A 20,009-nucleotide genomic window follows, 5' to 3' on the forward strand; every position below is an offset into this window, starting at 1 on the left:
ATAGGTAGCTCGTTACAAAAATTGGTCAATTTATAAAATATTACTACTATTAACCAATTAGCTATTTGTAGAAAAAAAAAATCAAATTTTTGCTTTGTTTTAAGTGGGTGTTATTAGAATAGATTGGGCACAACTTAAGGAGCTTGAATCTCAATTTTGGGATGATTTGGTGAAGTTTTGAGGTTGTTTGAATTGAAAATTCGGTAAAAACTGAACATGAAAAAAATGATGTGTGTATCATTTGTGTTCACATATGTATCATATATTTATCTATTATGTATCACATGTATATCCATGTATACCCGTGTGTGAGATACATGCGTGATGCATGTGTCGTAGAAGACTTTTTTTAGCTCAATTTAATTACGAATTTTGATATAAAACCAGTCCAAATCACCTCCAATCTTCCTTAAATTTTGTATATTGACTTATTATATATTTTCAATGAATTTCAACTATACCCATTGAAAAAGTTCCTTTTTTGTTTAGATTTTTGGAATATTGTATATTTTTTTTGTATTTCATCACCTTATTGCTACCTCATCCATAAAATTTCATTTCCGTCTTGTATCTAGTGTTGCTAATCACGCTTAAAATATGGAAGGTGATTTTTGCATGTGATTCTTTGAGAGAAGGAACCCTATTATTTGGTTTTTCAATTTTTGTTGGCTAAGTCTATGATTAATGGCTAGAGGTTGGTAAGGAAATTTATTTGGTACATTTGTGTAAGTTTCCCAAAATGAAAAGTAGCCCCTCTGGGATATAAGGGTGGAAACAGAAACAGTCAAATGGGATAGGAACATAATAACGACAAAACAGAAAGCGAACCCCGTGTAGGAAACAAGGCAAAGAAAGAGGACTGGAAATTTGATCTCCCTCGCTGTATAACTAGTCTATAACCAGGAGTTGCATTAAGTAATGTTCACAATTGCAAATGAAATGGTTTGCAGCTTGCATTTGTATTAGAGAAGGCATAAACAAAAGTAAAAATTGTATGAACAGTTAATGCAAAAGATGATACCGCATAATATTCACTAAATCAACAGATGGCACCACTAAATATGAAACGAAACTTTAGAGGGTATCACAAAAAAGTAAAACGTTAATTCAAGTGAATTGGTTGAACGATGAGAAGGGGAAGAGTCAAAGTTCGACAAAATTTTATTGCGTTCGAGCATTTATTTTCAGTAACTCTGCCTTTAATCAGCTGTTACAGCGAAATACATTTCCTGGTATCCAGTGTTTGAAAAAGAATATTGTATGATACATTTTTTCTTTTCTATCTATATAAGCGTAAAAATCTATAAATGAGAAACACCTAAGTAGAGGTGAAAATAATTAAGCTTCACGTATACAAACGGTGGCACAAGCTTTGACAGGTATCGAGGAAAAGTAAAGAAAAAGGCTTCAATCCTTGGGTCTCTTGCTCATTTGCTTTCTTTTGTTCACTTCCAGGTATCTCTTTCTTAGCCTAATGGCTTTTGGCGTAACCTGCATCAATAAATTTTACAAGAAATGCGTCATTAGCATAGGTTTATTTCCTTAGCTACAGCACTGCACGGGTCGATACGTAGTATCCATCGTTTACGGCTAGGACTACTGGGTATCTAATCCCATTCGCTCCCCTAGTTTTCGTCTCAGTGACACTGCTTAATATTATGTAATGCCAAATCAGTTTTATTTTCATTGTGCAAGTCAGTAAAGCTTTATTGACCAAGCAACCCATGATTCAGGATAAGTACTACTATAGAAAGAGTTACCTGTAACGGCAAGTCATTTTATCATGTTTGAGAAGTTAAAATAGCAAACATACCTCAATAAGCTCATCCGAAGCAACGTATCCTATGGCTTCTTCAAGACTCATCTGCAACAAAATCAACGATATAATCAATACAATCCATAGGAGCAAAACATAACACCATCAAATCCTTTAGCTAAGACATTCTCGAAGATGGACAATCCAGTGAAGACTGAAACTTATCACAGTTGGAGAGAACTTATACAGGGGATCATTCCACATAGCTACTAAACTATATTTCCTGACATCCTTTAGAAGGGACCCTCATTGTGGACATTCTTTAACCACTTCTCATAAGGAAATATGATTAAGAGTGCCATACCCAAGATGTCAACAGCAAAAAGTTTTGTAACTGGATAAAGTAAAACGCAAAATGAGATATTTCTCGCCCCCAAAAAAAAGTGAACGCAAAATGAGATACTTACAAGGCGGGGAGGAGTTAACCTCACATTCTCATCCTTGCAAGCAGCCCTTACATTTGTGAGTTCTTTTGTCCTAACTGGGTTGACCTGTTTCATGCAATCACCCAAGAGTCACAAATGCACATGACAAATGCACTAAGATAAGAAACAACAGCTCCTTACATCAAGATCGGTATCTCGAGAATGCTCTCCAATAATCATGCCATCGTATGTCTGCATATTATCCAAGACAAAGATCAGAATATTTTTATATTGTTCATAAGAGCATGTCCGTTTTGCTTTCTTCGTTTACTTCGACATTTCAGTTTTTACAAGTCTTCACGTTACAAGGACTCTGGTACTATAGTCTATTATACATTCCACACTCAAAACATCTCCCCCTCTTTTTGTGAATAAGTAATCAAAACTTGAATGACAACATCTCAGAGCCATCAGCCCCAGGTAATATATGTGTGTGTGTGTGTGTGAGAGAGAGAGAGAGAGTGTGTGTGTTCCCAAAAGGAACCAAGTGTAAGGAAAGAAACTAAGAGAAAAAGTTAGCAAACAGTTCAGTTGAACCACCTCCATCCCAGGAGCCACAAAGAGAATTCCACGAGCTTCTAAATTCATAAGAGCATGAGCAGTGATTAACCCGCGGCCCATTGATACCTGTTAAACCAATAGAATGAGGCACAATAATCCACAAATGGAAAGAGGATATTATATCGAAATACAATTGGTGTATACAGATTTGCAGACATTCAAATCTGAAGCTAAACTGCCTCAAAGTGTAAGAGGGAAGCTGAATTAGATGTACTCATAACAAATATGCTAAAGACAATTGGCAATAGAATAAGGGCCAACAAATTCTGGGTTCAACGAGGATGCTTTGCAAAGATTTTCAATGTTACATGTGATTGAACTGTCATCCATGAAAATACAATGAGAAAAACTAGAGAAAAAATGTTTTATTTATTCAGACCTAGCATCCTTAAGCAGGTAAGTATGTAAATGCATCTTAAGTTGGTACTATGAAGCATGAACCATGAAAGTCACAAGTTGTAAAAGGACAATATACAGAAAAACTCTGAAATGTCTGGCCAAGTGACATGCATTCACGCATCACTACATAGTAACAATGTTATAAAGTGAAAATTGGCTGAACAAACTTAAGATGTATAGAATGGGAAATGAAAAAGACATCCCTGGCAGAACAGAGGGACATACCCCACCATTTATACTTCACAAAGATGAAACACAAAGCAACATTAAACAGGACAAGGGGACCGAAGAAAAGATCTCAAACAGTCTTTGCAGGGTAACAAGGATGCTTACTAGTACTCCTTTCCTGACATTTCCAAGAGGACCACGATATTTTTCATAAGCTGCACCAAGATGAAAAATGCTAAGTTCAATGAAAAGTTCGTTTAACCATATGTGAGGAATTCAACAAGCATGTGTTATTAGTCAAGTAAGCAAAGAAGGAACAAAGCTAACGAATAACTCCAACAGAACCAGAACCTTGGCAATTGCTAAATGAAAGTTTGCTCTATACACATGTATTTGAGAGTTGATCGTGATTATTCAAAGATACATCCTCACTTGCATCTATTCATAGCAGAAAAAGAGGGCAAAAGCTCATTTTGAAGTGCCATTCAGAAATCAGCAAGTCAAGGACAAGCTTTTCCTTATTCTTGACTGTCAATTAAAATTGAGAATCCAAAAGTTCTGAAGAACTTCTCAAATCTGAAAATATAATTAACACTATATTCCTTGTCAAAGAAAAAACTCGCCCATGAAGAACTTCAGCCCCCAAAAGCTCAGAAGATCAAAAATAAGAAAGAAAAGAACGGAATGGTTTGCCCGATGTGGATCCGAGGAAAGAACAAGGATATAAAGAGGACCACATTTGCAACACACGTGTACATTCTGAGACCTTGCAACACCAGATTAGAATGTGTTACTACAAACAATTTGAGCTGATATACTCAGATCCACATATTGCTAGCACATTTACATTTTTGCATACTCTACTATTAAATTGTATTAAAATAGAAGAGGGCACATAATTGCAGAAATACGCAGAGAGATCCTATTGTAATGTGCAGCAGGAAATTGGAGAAATGGACAGATTAAATTTTAAGGATAAAAAGTAAGGATTAGTGAAAAGTATACTTAGAAATGCCCGGTGCATAAATCCAGCGCCACGGGTGTCACTGCTGAACACACTTCTATAGCCAACTAGCCCTCTGCAATAGGTCAGGGAATGTTAAAAATTAGACAAACTAAACAATGGAATCAATCAGACAAGCTTGATGAATATGCAGTATATGGAGAGTGTCTGAATACAGAAAAGCAAACATGAAACTGAAATCCACAAATTTGTTGGTTACCTTAGATAAAATCTTTGAAAAAAATGCATTGATTAATCATTTCAGTAAACTGACATTTACCTTTATTATTCCAGTAACCAAATTATCCAATAACTTTTAATTTCACATTCTTTCAGGGTTATGGGCTACACTAGAAAGACAAAGACCATATAAAAGGAACATTCTTTTGGCAAGCCAAAATCCATTTTGAGCTATTGCAATGTTGGAACAAAGAGGGTGGACATCATTTCCCAAGCCATTTGGGTGGACTGCTTGGCTTGACAGAAATAGCAGAATTATTGAAGGCAACAGGAGAAACATACATAGCCTTAAACAAAGATGTATTTGTTTGCTAGCTTTTTGGTGCAACCTGCTTATTGTGCATGATGAAGTTGGATTTCTGGATACAATAGAGGAACTGCACTTTTAGTAATTATGTCTTTTAGCACTGGCTTAGTGCAACAACAAGAAGAATAACAAAAAAGAAAGAAAAAAAAATAGTGTATTCCCACAAGTGGGGTCTGGGGTGGGGAGGGTAGTGTATACGCAGCCTTACCCCTACCTTGAGAAGGTAGAGAGAGTGTTTCTGATAGACCCTCGGCTAAAGGAAAGATAGAAAGAAGCAATAACACCAGCAAGATAGTAAAAAAGCGAAGGAAACATCAGCCAGGTATTAAGAAAACCGATGCAAAAGAACACAATAATAATAGGAACCGAAGAATAAGAAAATACAATGCTAACACTATTACTACTGTTAAGGACAAGGAAAAGCTCGACTAACTACTAACTACTAACCTTCTATCCTAATTCTCGACCTCCACCCTCTCCTATCAAGGGTCCACCGGCTTAGTGCAAGTATTTATAAAATCTTTGATTACTTATCAAAAAAAGGAGGATGGAGAACAAAAATATGCTCAGATAACTAACCTTCTAGTATATACTAAAAGAGAAATCTTTATTGACATTTTAAATTATATCAGTAACAAGATGTATCCAGGAAATGCAAGGGAAAGATATATATATATATATATATATATATATATATAATATATATATCATCAGTCGATACAGTAATAAAACCTGCAAAGAAGAAGTGAAAAGAAATACCTTGAAGGACATGTAAGACACATTCTAGTCCTTCCCGTGTTGCCAGGAACAGGGCCCATGTCAGTAACTTCACCCCGCCTGTGAGAAAGTGCTTCCATGACCAAACCTACATGCTCGTCATCAACCTGGAAATAGAAAACGTGGCCTAGAGATTTGGCATAAGTTCTAATTAAGTTAAAAATTTATCTTAGGCTTATGCATTTGACTTGTGCACCTCAATAGTCACTTCTTCAATTGGCTCAAGCTTCACGCCTTTCTCTACTTTGTACCTATGCATACAGACATTGCAAATGCAATATTAACAGCTTATCGCCTAGATTACTGGTGAATAATTGATATTAATAGCAGAGTGATCATTAGACAATTCAAGACATAAAAAGATACCGTCTTAAATGAAGCTATACATGTCTACCATATATATGCATGTGTATGTACTGGGATGTGCATGTCAACATGCTTGTATAGTTATGGAAAGCTTCAATCTACAGACCATGACAGGAAATAATTCCCCTGCTCTTTTTTTGCTAAATGCTCTATATGTTCCTGAAATATTTGAGTAATCATAACAATATTTACCAAGTCACCAAGTTTACAGTATAGAATTAAGAGTACACATGCATATCAAAGTGTAATTCCCTAGCAAACAAGCCTAGAACGATAACAAAGAAACTCACATGACTTTAGGTGGGGAGACAGAGAGCTCAAATCCTTCACGTCTCATGTTCTCAATTAAGATGCCTATTATGGACAAGAAAACAGAAAGAAGAGTTAGATTGTATGTAAAACTCTAGAGGAAAATATTTCAGGTGGCATGCTTGATCCGGTTTAATTATTGTCCCTTAAGCATATCGGAGGAGATAAACATTAATATTGTCAGAAATTGTTACACCTAAACAGCTCACCTAATTGGAGTTCACCTCTACCCTGCACTTCATATGATTCTGATGTACTGGGGAGAACATTTATGGCGAGATTTGTTTCTGCTTCAGCTAGCAGCCGGTCACCAATTTTCCCTCCAGTCAACTATAAAAAGTGCAAAAAGCATTTTAGATGACATCAAAACAGACAGAAGCAGCAGCAGTTTTAGCAAATCCTACTTCCCAGGCAGTTTTCACAAACAAAAATCAAAGATACCTAATGGAATTCTAGAAAGCCAAAACTGAAAATTTTGTCCGCATTCAATAAATTTATGGACACTGATTCCAAAATGCTCTATCTCAAAATGGTAAGTCATTTATGGGAATAAAATTCTTATTGGTTACAAGGAGCAATATATAGGTTCAGTATTTCTCACCCAAATATCAAATAAAAAAAGTCAATTGAGACATTAAGCCCCACCAATTGCTCTGCATATAAAAGCATTACAAACTGCCAAATTTTTGCAACTTAACAGCAAAGAGAAGCAAAGAAAACCATCCACCCTTAACATCTTCACTTCTGCCCCAACTGAATGTTCTTATTTCCAGAAAGGTTTATAAGGCTGTATAGTACAATAACCCTTCAGAACAATAATTACAGACATTCTCTGTTTTTACTATCACATAGAGTTTTTATTAGAGAATGTAAGGAAGAAACAATATCAACTTCATTTTTAACTGGTAAATAGGAAAGGGAACAGAACTAGCATAGAAATGAAGAATGCATTTTTATTCTGTAACTAATGAGTTAATTTATTTCAGACCATCATGCTCCTTTCCTTCTCGTTTTGAAGAAACTTTTAAGGTTAATTAGAGATAGTGGTCCAAGAAAAACTTGACAATATTATAAAATTTAACATAAAGGAAAAAGATAATTGCAGAGGAGATTTTGTTATAATCAAGCACAAAATTACCGTCCAAGACCATCTAAGGAGACTATAACCCATTCCCTCAACAAATGTGGGAGTTAACACTCCCCCATACCTAGGACTGAACAGCTAGAACTTGGATAACATAACACGGGAGCCCAAAATTGTGGAACACAATAATAGGGACCGATGTGCCTGGCTCTGATTACCATGGGAAGAAATGGACCTTGGACAAACTCTAACACTAAACGAAGCTCATGAGGGGAGGATTCCCCAATAACATACAAGGAGACTACAACTCATGCCCTCAAGAAATGTGGAACCTAAACACTAGAATTTGATCATCTTCGTTAGGTTAAAGGAGACCGCACCTCCTGAACCTAGCTCACAACTACAACTCATCAACCTCAGTCACAATCAAAAGTAAAGATAAAACATAAAACAGAAGTACAACAACAACAAGAACAGACCCAGTCTAATCCCACAAGTGGGGTCTGGGGAGGGTAGTGCATAGGTAGACCTTACACCTACCTGGTAAGGTAGAGAGGCTTTTTCCCATAGGCCCTCGGCAAAACATAAAACATAAGTGAAATAAAAAAATGGATTCTATTAGGATCAAATAGACAAAGGCCATAAATGATTAAACACAAAAGTAGTGGATGAGATGGGTATCTCTTGTAAAGACATTCTCCAAGTATTTTTGATAATCACATTCTCGGAGTATTAAAAGCAGATGCAACTAGACGTACACATAGATCACACAAATAGGAAATGAGCGGAACAAAATTACATACTTACATGAATACCATCAGAACCAGCCAAGGGAGAATCATTGACACCAAAAGTCATGGAGATGGTAGGGGGATCAAGCACAACAGTAGGTAATGCTGTCATAACCTATCAAATTTGAGAGGTTAAACTCAAAAAGAGTTCAGGATCAGTAACATGTTACACCGATCAAGAACCACATACCGCGCGGACAATAACAAGGAAACACATCAGAAAAATATAGTTAAACAAGTCACAAGTACTAAAATGTATCAACTAACAAAGCATAAAAAAGACTAGTCGAAATATAAAGGAAAAGGACGCAAAACAGCAGTAACATAATGAATTAGATATCAACTATTGCTTGGTTTGAATCAACTGACTAGAATGTACATTGAATTACACACCTTATCACTAGTAGCTTGTTATAGCCGATCCCACTTGTTTGGGACTGAGGCATAGTAGTTGTTTGTGATCACTAGTAGCTTGTTAGACTTCGACAATCATCTATGTTGGATATCTCAATACTTTGATTTTAGTTTTAAAGATGTACAACTTAAGATTATAAAAGGAGATACCTCCAATTATTGAATTACACACCTTACCACTAGTAGCTTGTTATAGCCGTTCGCACTTGTTTGGGACTGAGGCAGAGTAGTTGTTTGTGATCACTAGTAGCTTGTTAGACTTCGACCATCATCTATGTTGGATATCTCAATACTTTGATTTTAGTTTTAAAGATGTACAACCTAAGATTATAAAAGGAGATACCTCCCATTTAATAATTCTTACTCCCTCCATCCCAATTTATGTGGCAATGTTTGATTGTGCATGTAATTTAAGTAAGAAAGAAAAACTTTTGAAACTTGTGATCTAAAACAAGCCATAAACATTCGTGTGGCTATTGATTATCACATTCAGGGTAAATTGGGAAATTTTAAGCTAATCATGTTTAAATATAGAAAAGTGACATTCTTTTTGGGACAAATTAAATAGGAAGGTGTGCCACATAAAACAATTAAAATTTCATTGGATCGCAAAGTGATAACAAATCCACATACCTCCACATTTGCAACTGTGTGCCCAATTGTCGGACTTGACAACCCTGCCATCGATACTATGTCACCTGCACCAGCACTATCAACTGGATCTGCTCTCATACCCTTCTTTTTCATCAGCTTTACAATCTGTAAAGCCGCACGTTTGACCATCAAACATGGAAAGAACACAAAGTGAACATTAGCTGACAATATCAAGGCATGGCACTAGTTCAGGCTGCCTATTCCAACAATATAGGTAAATAAATAAATAAATAAATAAATAGTAGGATAATATAATCCTAATCGTTCAAGCTTGAAATAAGTTGTCCGGATACTTAGCTTAGTAAACCATAAAATGAAATACCTTAATCCAGCTTTCCTCTAAAAATTTGACTCATAATAAAGTTGCCATCGACATTACAATCAACACTCTAACAATAGATTCTTCAAGTTATTTATCTCCTACGTTAATTAAAGTATCAAAAAACAATACCATAATATCCCATGATAAAACAACACCTAATTCTCTATTACATGGTTTTGACTATTTGACACCAAAAAGTTACCAAATTTGGATTTCAGTTTAGGTTGACTAACTCAAACTTTGACCAAACTTGGAACTTTGAAAATTAATTTAATGGTTCCACATACAGTAATTTATTAGATTTTTCAAATATTACTCTAGCATCTTAAAACATATTAAAATAATAATAAAATTTGAACAGATAAAAGATTTTCCGTTAATTTTTAAGACAACAAACCTTTCCTTCTTCAAGTTTTACAGTTCCATCTTCTGTCTTCTTAAGCCCATGTACTCTATCACCCACACGAACAACTCCATAAGATACACGGCCCGTCAAAACACGACCAAGGTAAGGATCTTTCTCCATCATAGAAACCTGAAAGCAACTGTTAAGCATCTTCTCAATGCTCATAAAACATAGAACTGCAAAGATTCTGAAATGATTCAGAATTAAAAATCATCAAAAGAATGTGACCTGGAAAAGAGATATCAACCAGGTGCTTCAATGGTTCGGTACATCTAATTAGGAACCCCAACCTAAATGTTTGCACCCAATGAGTCACATAAAAGATGGAGAACTTATTTCTTAAGTTGAGATCACCTTTCAAAGAAGATAGTACTATAAATCTACACTATAACAAGCTTTAAAACTACCTCATCTGTTGTACTTAATTAACGGAATGGTCGGAGGAATCTTGGCTCTTCTTGTATAAATCCTAAATCTTGAGCCCCTTAAAACCTGAACCCCCCCCCCAACACACACACACACACACAACAACAACAACCTTTTTCTTTCTATTTGGATTGCTTTCTCACCTATTGTTAAATCCTTGCTTTCCAGGCTATATACCAGCCTGACTGAATTGTTCCTAAGCTCGGCTTCTTTGATTGATTGTTTAAACAACTCATTTCCCACATACAAAGCTCTCTTTCCCAATTCATCTTGCAGCATTATATCCATCATAGATACATCTAGCTTAGCTCTGTATAACAAAACAGCCCAAACTATTTAATCTGTTCGCATACACTGGTCTCCAAGATTTCTTTGACTCTAACAGTGAGTATCCAATTCTTTTTGAATTTATAAGCTCATAGTCATATGATCATGTGTTCGCTTCTCTCTTCCATCTCTGTTGCTAACTCATCAAATGAATATTCTATTTGGCATTACTTCAATCGTCCTACAAAATAATGCTCTCAGAACAAACACTCTTCTGCACTTTCTCATCGATAATACATCCAAATATGAAGGAATTCAGTGTACAATCTCGTTGGGAAAAAAGAAGATGGATGAATTTCTTACTCCTGGGCCATGGCTAAAAGCAATTTGAAAAAATGAAGATATCATAACCAAGTGCAGGAAGTTGTACAAGAGCTAAATGTATGTAAGCTTTAATATATGAGACCCATTACCAGCTTTTGCACTTGCTACGCTTTAAATTTTGCAAAGTGGCATATGCAGCTATTCATCTAAATCATTTATTTCATGCAAATGTAGATTCATAAACTAAGTTATCCAAATGTGATACTAACCAACATCTGGAAAGGGGCATCTACGCTAGCACTTGGAGGAGGAACATGCCCAATAATTGCATCAAGCAAGTGTGACATATCCTTCACATCATTAGGACATTTTGTATATGTGGAAGATGCCCATCCTTCTTTCGCCGAGGCATAAAGAACAGGAAAATCTAATTGTTCCTCTGAAACAAAAGAATACAAGCTTGATCAGAAAATAGTTGGAGGTTAAATTCAAAATCCATCACATAGAAGATATAGAGTTTGCATGTGTGTGTGTGTGGAGAGAGAGAGAGAGAGAGTCCAAGCAAAAGACTGGAAAAAGGAACTTCGAATTTTTATAAAGACGATGTGTCTAGAACCTGAAGCACCAAGGTTTGCGAAAAGATCAAATACAAGGCTCTCGACTTCATTACATCTCTCTTCAGTCACTGCATATGTACAGTTGAACAGTTAAATATGAAACTACTAAACAAGCTTGTAATGACTGATAAGAAATTGAGAATCACCTTAGAAACCATTATACCTGCAGGTTTGTCTACTTTATTGAGAAGAAGAATAGGGCGTAAACCATATTTTAGGGCCTTGGCAAGAACGAATTTTGTTTGAGCAAGTGGACCTTCACCAGCATCAACAACTAGTACTGCTCCCTCAACCATCCCAACAACCCTCTCAACCTGTAAGTAAAAGAAAAGTACAGCTTATAATTGTCATGTAAACCTAGAAATATAAGGTGACACTCAGTATAAATTCAAAAAAAAACTTCCGTCAAAACAATAAAACACTGCATGACAAAGTCAAAGTTGATGGCATTTGACAGCAACCAACTTCACCAATTATCCACTTTCCATATTTTTTTAGATGAAGATGACATAAAAACAATAGAAAAGGTATTGCCAAGTCACTAGGGTAAAATGGACTATTGTTCTTATATTTCACTCCCATTCAATATCCAGTCTTATCAGCTTTTCTACGACATACCAAAATTCAAATAAAAGTTTACCACAAAGAAATTGCTTTTACAGCAATCTTACTTTAAAGGATGTAAGGAGAAGAAGACTAGAATAATAGCTTCAACTAGAGCCTGACGGACTTCCCAAAATCTTGAAATTATTGTGATTCTTTAACACTATACCAGCTGATCCATTTATTGATTCTAGACAATCCGACACTGGAGAACTTCTTACTTGAGAAAGAAATTACAGTGGTAATTCTATTTCAAAGCAGATCAATGTTTTCTACTCTATTTATCACTTTTCCCTCAAAATCCAAATAATTTTCAAAAATTTCAACACTTTCACGCTTTTTTATATGTAATGTTCAATTTATCTTAAACACTTTTTACACACTTTGATCCCAAGGTAATAGTCTAATTACCAATTCTTGTGGAGACTTCAACGTGATTTATATATCAGTGATTTTACATTATAAGGAAAATCACAAAATTTATAATAAAAAAAAAAATACTTACTTCACCACCAAAATCCGCATGTCCAGGAGTGTCCACCATGTTAAGCTCTTTGTCCTTCCACGAGATGGATGTAACCTTAAAGGTGTTAAAAAGCATATCAGAGCTCACCCAAATTTTGGTCCAAGTAATTCTATTAATGGAGATTCACTTGAAAGGACACCAGGAATGCTACCTAATCAAAACAATGTTTAAACTAACATGTTGACCCAATTTGTAGTCATAAAAATAAAAAATTAAATAAAAAGAATATGGCCCCCAAATAAGACAATCATAACCTCTTCTTCAGAAAGTAAAATCACATTTTTAAGTTAGACCCCTTGGTCTAAACTTCATTCCTCTCAAATTGATGACCTCAAATCATTCAGAACAAAACAAAATTCTCCTTCACCATGATTTGTCAACAACTGTTGAATCTTTTATAAATTTTAAACCCATATACTTTCTTTTGAAGAGAATAATCAATTGAACATCTCGCTTAAACTGAAAATAAATAAACTAACCTTGTAACTGAACCAAGTCATTTATTTTGAGCGTAGAAAATGTAGATAAAATACAATATTACCCAAGCACATCACACATTATCCTAAAATCTGTATTTGATTTGTTAATTAATGCCTATAAACTTTTCAGTATTAGATCAACAACAACATACCCAGTCTAATCCTACATAGTGGGGTCAGTATTAGATCGTCATCCAAAAATTCATCTCATCCAAAGAATGAACTTGGACAATGACTCCGCAAAGAAGAACACAAAATGAAATCTCCACGGAAATTTCCCATTCGGAGGGGAAAGGACCCAAAAAAAAAAAGAATCATGCACTGATGCTGATGTGATCAGAAAGATTGCCTCCAAAATCCTAGCAGAAAGACTGAAAAGAGTGATTGGAAACCTTGTCTCAGGGCATCAAAATGCATTCATCAAAACAAGACAAATCACTGATGCTGCACTAATTGCTAATGAGGTTGGATAAGGTGGATCAAGTTTTGTGTAACAACTGTGAAGTATTCAGTTCTTGTCAATGGAGGTCCCCTCTCACCCTTTTTGTTCATTTTGGCAATGAAGGCCTCAGCAAAATGCTTGACAAAGCAAACCAAATACACTAGTTGGAGGGTTTCAAGGTGGAAAGTTTTGTTGGGAGCTCAATTAGTGTCTCTCATCTCTTGTATGCAGATGACACACTTATTTTCTGTGGAGCTGATAGGTCGCAAGTGCTCTATCTTAACTTCACACTCATAATTTTTGAAGCTATATCCGGCCTCCAATGAACAGATTGAAGAGCACTATTTACCCTGCAAACACAGTCCCAAATATGGAGGAGCTAGCAGAGCTAATGGGTTGCAATGTGGGATCTTTTCCCACAACATATTTGGGTCTACCACATGGAGCCAAAGTCAAGTCACCAGATATCTGGAATGGGATAGTAGAGAAATTTGAAAAAAGGCTTGAAACTTGGCAAATGCAATATCTTTCACTAGGGGGCAGAATAACACTCATTAACAGTGTCCTAGACTGCATACCAACATACTTCATGTCCCTATTTCCTATACCAACCAGGGTGCAGAAAAGGCTAGACAAAATTAGAAGAAACTTTCTGTGGGAAGGGAATAGTCAAAACAACAAATTTCATCTGGTGAAATGGCCAAGAGTGATTCTGCCAAAGGAGCATGGAGGATTGGGCATAAAAGACCTAGCATTGCACAACAAGAGCATGCTAATAAAGTGGCATTGGAGGTATAACATTGAGAACACTGGAATGTGGAAAGATGTGATCATGGCAAAGTATGGGGTGCAAAGTCAATGGTGCACCAAACAGAGCAGGTTACCACATGGAACTGGTCCCTGGAAGCATATCTCAAGCCTATGGAGTGAATTCCCGCTCAACTGTTCAATAAAGCTAGGGAATGGAGCACATGTGTCATTCTATCTCAAGCCTATGGAGTGAATTCCCGCTCAACTGTTCAATAAAGCTAGGGAATGGAGCACATGTGTCATTCTGGAAGGATGAGTGGTTAGGAAACCAGACTCTGAAAGAAGACTACCCAAATTTATATCTCATAGCTAACAATCAAAACTCCACATTGGGTCAAATATGGCACAACAACTCATGGGACCTACAAACAAGGAGAAACTTACAGGACTGGGAGCTAAATGACTATCTGGAGCTTCAATCTAAGCTAGCAGGGGTCACTATCAAACCTCAGGACAGAGACAAACTATTATGAGATGGCCAACATGATGGGATATTCACTGTCAAGAAAGGTTATGCACATTTGTGCTTGAACAAGGAGTTGATTGACAACTGGCCATGGAAACTCATCTGGAGAACTAAACTTCCACCTAAAGTAATTGGTTTCACTTGGATAACCTTATATGAAGCATGTCTCACTCAAGATAATCTAAGTTGAAGGAACATCTACATAGTGAATAGGTGCTACATGTGTCAGATGAAGCCAGAGAGTGTGAGGCATCTTTTTCTCCATTGTGCAGTTGTGGCAGATTTGTGGAGTATGTTTTTCTCAATTTTTGGACTAGCCTGGGTCATGCTTAATAGTATTAAAGAGGCCTACGAAAGCTGGTGCTCTTGGAGAGTTGGCAAATCCATCAAAAAAAACTTGGCTCTTGATCCCCGCTTCTATTTTCTGGTGTATATGGACTGAAATGAATAGCAGATGTTTTGATGGGATATCAACTCCAAACCATGCTCTTAAAGCTAAATGTTTATTGAACCTTTTTACTTGGCTTAATCAGGCACCTGTATCTAGTTGTGATCATTTTTTGGACTGTATCTGCTCCTTAGTTTTAACATAGGTTTATTTTTGTTTTTGTTTATGAGCAGACACACTCTATTTACTTGTACTCTCTTTTGCTATGCATCTTCTTGATGCTTTTAATGAAATTCTCTTACTTCATTAAAAAAAAAAAAGAATCATGCACTTTATTCCAGCTTCTAATTCTATATGCGCACCACATTTCTATTACTCCTTTTTTTTTCTTTTCATATGATGTTATTACCTTTGTAGTTTACCACAAAAACACTGACACCCTTCCTATTTAGCGAAACTACATTTTCTTTCTTCCAATTTTACCCTCTTCGAACTACTCAATCATACATTTAAAAGTGGTCTAACAACTTGTAAGTCCAAAATGCTTAACGATAAGACAAAAGAGGAGCAAGAATTTGCTATAAATTTGCCATGAAAAAGACAACCTAAAAATCATAAGAGGATACAATATTACTTCAAATTTTGATACCCATAAAAATGACAGTACTTTTAGCTGATGTGTCCAGGTCTTCCAAGACTTAAAGCGAGTGCACAGTCAACCGTCACATAAAGTGTACAAAAGGGGTATCATATCGGGGCATTCATAATACCTCTCAGTTTGAGGAAAAAGCAAAGCAGCAAAGCAATATACAGATTAAGTATGGGGACAAAGATAAGGGTGAAGAAAACCAACTATTAATTAGAACTTTCTAAAGACCAATATCATCCATATCTGGCTCAGAAGATATACCTTGGTGTAAGTTTCATCACTCTACTACCAACCACATGGTAGCAGCCGTAAGTCCGGCCTTTCTTTCATCATTGCCAAAGGAAGCAGTAGCTTGCATTTCACATAGTAACAAGTTCTAGATTTTTTATATCCTCCATCACCATATGTATTTTAAAAACAATATACATCTTAAATCAAAATCACAGGGAAGTTCCTAATCCACGGCTGTCAAGCTAAGGAATTATATTGGTGGTCATCACGAAACCTCTTAGTCTTAGAAGGAAAAAATCAAATCAATATAGAAATTAAGTACTAGTCAAAAGATTCGGAGGAAAAAAACAACTCATCAGCTAAAACTTTCTAAGATTAATATCATCCATATCTGGCTCAGCAAATATACCTAGCTGTAACTTTCATCTCTCTACTACCAACCACATGGTAGCAGCCGTAAGTCCGGCCTTTTTTTCATCATTGCCAGTGGAAGCAGTAATTCGGACTTCAGATAGTAACAACCTTACAATTCTGATATCCTACATCACCACATGTATTTGAAAACTAATATGCATCTAATGAAACTGGAAAAAAAACATGCATCTTCAAATCACAGAGCAACTCTGAACACCACGAACATTTAAGCCGAAAATCTGGTTGAATCAGGGTACAAGCTACTATAGTGAGAAGAGAGTCAAACTCATAAAGCATCTTCAAATGACAGAGGAATTCATGGTCTAATTACTGTGATAATTCCATCTGAAGGTTAGCAACAAGGGTTTTTATCTTAATTTAGCAAGTGTAAGGGACAATTGGGTGACTTGAACAAAACATAAAATATTGCTATCAATGAAGGGAAGACAGTGAATACTTAAGGAAAAGAACATAGGGAGCTCCATGGTAATACAAATTGAAAAAGGCACAGATAACTCTGAGAGCAAGCCTTTGTCGTTATTTGGGCGACAGTAAGTGGGCCTTTTCCTAAACCATATTTACATGCTTATGTGTCTTTATTCCACAAAATTTATTCCCTCCTAATCAATTCAACTGATATAAAAACATGGACCAAGTCAGCCCCAATTTAAAATTTATAGTTGAATCCAATTCCAGCAAAAAAGACCCTCCTTTTGAACTATCAAAACTGACGAAACGATCACATCCCCCCCCCCACCCACACACAAAAAAAAATTTCTCTAGCAACATTTCAAGTCCACTAGCAGATACATCTAATACGTATGGACATAATGTACATATAATACAACACACATATAGCTTAGTATAGGTAAGCAATACAAAATAAACCACTAAATTAACATTTTCTAATTTAATTTTTGACACGCACAAATGGAGAAATGGTCCAAATAAGGAAAAGAAATGACACGATTTGGATTTAGCCCATTAAAAGATTTGATTGATCTAACGCATTTCTTCTAGCATGAGAATCCTAGTGAGGCTTGCAGTAACTGTGATTAGCCCCAACAAACGCAAAGAGTTAATTATTCAAAAAGCATTTTTTTTGTCCATCCCAGATTTAAATGTAGTGATTACACCTTTTAACACATACACAAAGTAGCAAGGTTAGCGCGCGTGTGTATATATACAGAGTCCTATACCTTAGAAGCAATAGTGATGCCGCGCTCTCTTTCGAGGTCAATAGAGTCTAAGGCACGCTCGTGAGGTATATCGGCGCCACACTGGCGGAGGAGCCTATCCATGAGAGTAGTCTTGCCGTGATCGACGTGAGCTATAACCGCGACATTCCTGAGGCGGCCAGGATCCAGGGCACCGCCGGGGGCGGACTCGACAGCGGTGGCGGTGGCAGTGGCGGTGGAAAAAGCTCGAGCATAGGATGAGGATTTGATACGGGAATAGTGGGAAGAAGAGGAGAAGGAGGTTCTAGTAGTGGACCAGAGAGACCGAAGCAATGGACCGACCATTTCGAACTCGGATGAGAGAAATGGCTGCTTCTGCTCCTTGCTAGATCTGAGTCCTCTGTTTATAGGGGTTTAGGGTTTTAGGGAAAATTAGAAATAGTAAAAAAGTAATATCTTATTTTCTTTTTATAAATATGGTGTGTGCCTCAACTAAGGCTTGGACACATAAAAAAAATCACTAGTATTTTTTTGACTGCACTGAAACTTGAACTTGATTCTTATGTCGCTTCTTACATAATACTAGGGTGTCAATGGACATTTAAAAACCGACTAAATCGACCGAATCGTAATATATCGAATCGATTTTTAGGTTTTTTTTTAACAAAATCGTAAGTTTTTATATAAATTTATAATTGTACCGATAATTAGGGTATGTTTTTTATTTTATGAAAATAAATCGAAAAAATACCGAACCGTACGAATAAATTTACATGTGAAAAATATATCTATATATTAAGTTTAAAAATGATAAAACATTAAAAAATTTGTGGGTTTTGAAATTATGAAAATAATTACAAGCCAACAAATAATAAACGCAAAATCATAATTCTCAAACTTATTATGCTACTCCCATCGAAAATAAATTATTCCAACATATTCACTAGCAAGACACAATGCATTGTAGCGATTATGAATAGCAAACTATAATATATTGATTATATTTTCTTTCGTATGATTTAAATTTATCTTTTTGAATATTTAATCTTATATAGACTTTATTATTGAGTCTCAATCCCGGTTTGGTTAATATCTTTCCACTCGTGTGATTTATATTTTCTTTATATTAAAATGTTTAGTTTCTTTTATACTATTGTAGAGTAGTTGATGGATCTATACTCTAGCCATCTTTCATATTTTATTAATTCATCACCCTTTAAAATGTAAAAATGTCTAGAGAGTTTTGCTAAGTCATATAAAAGTATGTATGTTATTGCATTATACTTCTACTAGTGACTTTTATATGACATTTAAAAAAAATACCGAAAATTAGTCGAACCGTACCAATACCGAAGAGAAATCGATATAATTGGGACGGTTTCAAAAAGTCTAATTTTGGTTATACATAATGAATAACCGAAAATTGATATGGTACAAAATTTACAAAACAACCGGCCGAACCGAACCCTTGACATCCCTAGCTAATACCTTAGGGTGCTATAAAATAATTTTTGGAGAAAAATTTGAAAAGTATTTTTTGATTTAAATTTTTATTTTGTTTGACTGGTTCTTATTTGGTTTTAGAAATGAAAGTTATATATAAGGCTGGCAAACGGACCGGCCCCGGGCCTAAACGGGCTAAGTGGGCCGGTCCTATGTGGGCTCGGGTTTTGTGGGCCAGACTTAAACGGTCGCGGCCTTCGTGGGCTTTTGGAGGTAACCAAACCAGGACCGGACCATGAACTAATGGTTTCGGCCCAAGTGGGCCGGTCCCGGGCCTAAGTGGGCCTGGCCTATTTTTTTAAAAAGAATTTAATCTAAGGCAATTTCTTGTAAATTATATTATATAGTTGTGACTTAAAAAATTTTAATTCAAATTTAAAAGACAAAATATTGTAAAAAGATATTCAAAGGAATGCGTTATATTTTTTTATTATTATGACATTAACAAAACATGGCACAATCTTTCTTAGTCTCCCCCTCCCCCCAATGGAATGAGCACAACCAATGGTGGTACACCCAGCCCTATACCGCTATACTGTCGTGAAGATGTGCATTTTGTGTGCTAGACATGATTAAGCTTGAAATCAAAGAATCTTTGACAAGAAAAGGTGTGAAGAGTAACATGTGTTATTAGAAAACTAGCA

The 20,009-nt window shown here is 35.9% G+C and overlaps 1 protein-coding gene and 2 non-coding genes across 3 annotated transcripts; all 3 read right to left on the reverse strand.

The window, feature by feature from the left end:
• Nucleotides 1–1,139: 1,139 nt before the first annotated feature.
• On the reverse strand, nt 1,140–18,275 carry LOC104237833 (uncharacterized). Its single transcript, XM_009792061.2, has 19 exons — nt 17,884–18,275; nt 12,785–12,859; nt 11,840–11,990; nt 11,676–11,744; nt 11,329–11,498; nt 10,034–10,171; nt 9,294–9,419; nt 8,263–8,361; nt 6,581–6,701; nt 6,353–6,416; nt 5,893–5,947; nt 5,679–5,803; nt 4,375–4,448; nt 3,535–3,584; nt 2,782–2,868; nt 2,383–2,433; nt 2,224–2,307; nt 1,814–1,864; nt 1,140–1,491 (listed from the first exon to the last, which is right to left on the reverse strand). The coding sequence occupies exons 1-19, from the start codon at nt 18,205–18,207 to the stop codon at nt 1,408–1,410; spliced, it is 1,998 nt and encodes a 665-aa protein (XP_009790363.1). The 5' UTR covers nt 18,208–18,275; the 3' UTR covers nt 1,140–1,407.
• LOC138874273 (small nucleolar RNA snoR113) lies at nt 16,283–16,377 on the reverse strand. The gene has a single exon (XR_011401314.1). It is a non-coding gene; the product is annotated as a small nucleolar RNA snoR113 (small nucleolar RNA).
• LOC138874274 (small nucleolar RNA snoR113) lies at nt 16,662–16,756 on the reverse strand. Its single transcript, XR_011401315.1, has one exon. It is a non-coding gene; the product is annotated as a small nucleolar RNA snoR113 (small nucleolar RNA).
• Nucleotides 18,276–20,009: the final 1,734 nt, after the last annotated feature.

The sequence above is a fragment of the Nicotiana sylvestris genome, chromosome 7 (assembly GCF_000393655.2).
Source record: "Nicotiana sylvestris chromosome 7, ASM39365v2, whole genome shotgun sequence".
Taxonomy (NCBI): domain Eukaryota; kingdom Viridiplantae; phylum Streptophyta; class Magnoliopsida; order Solanales; family Solanaceae; genus Nicotiana; species Nicotiana sylvestris.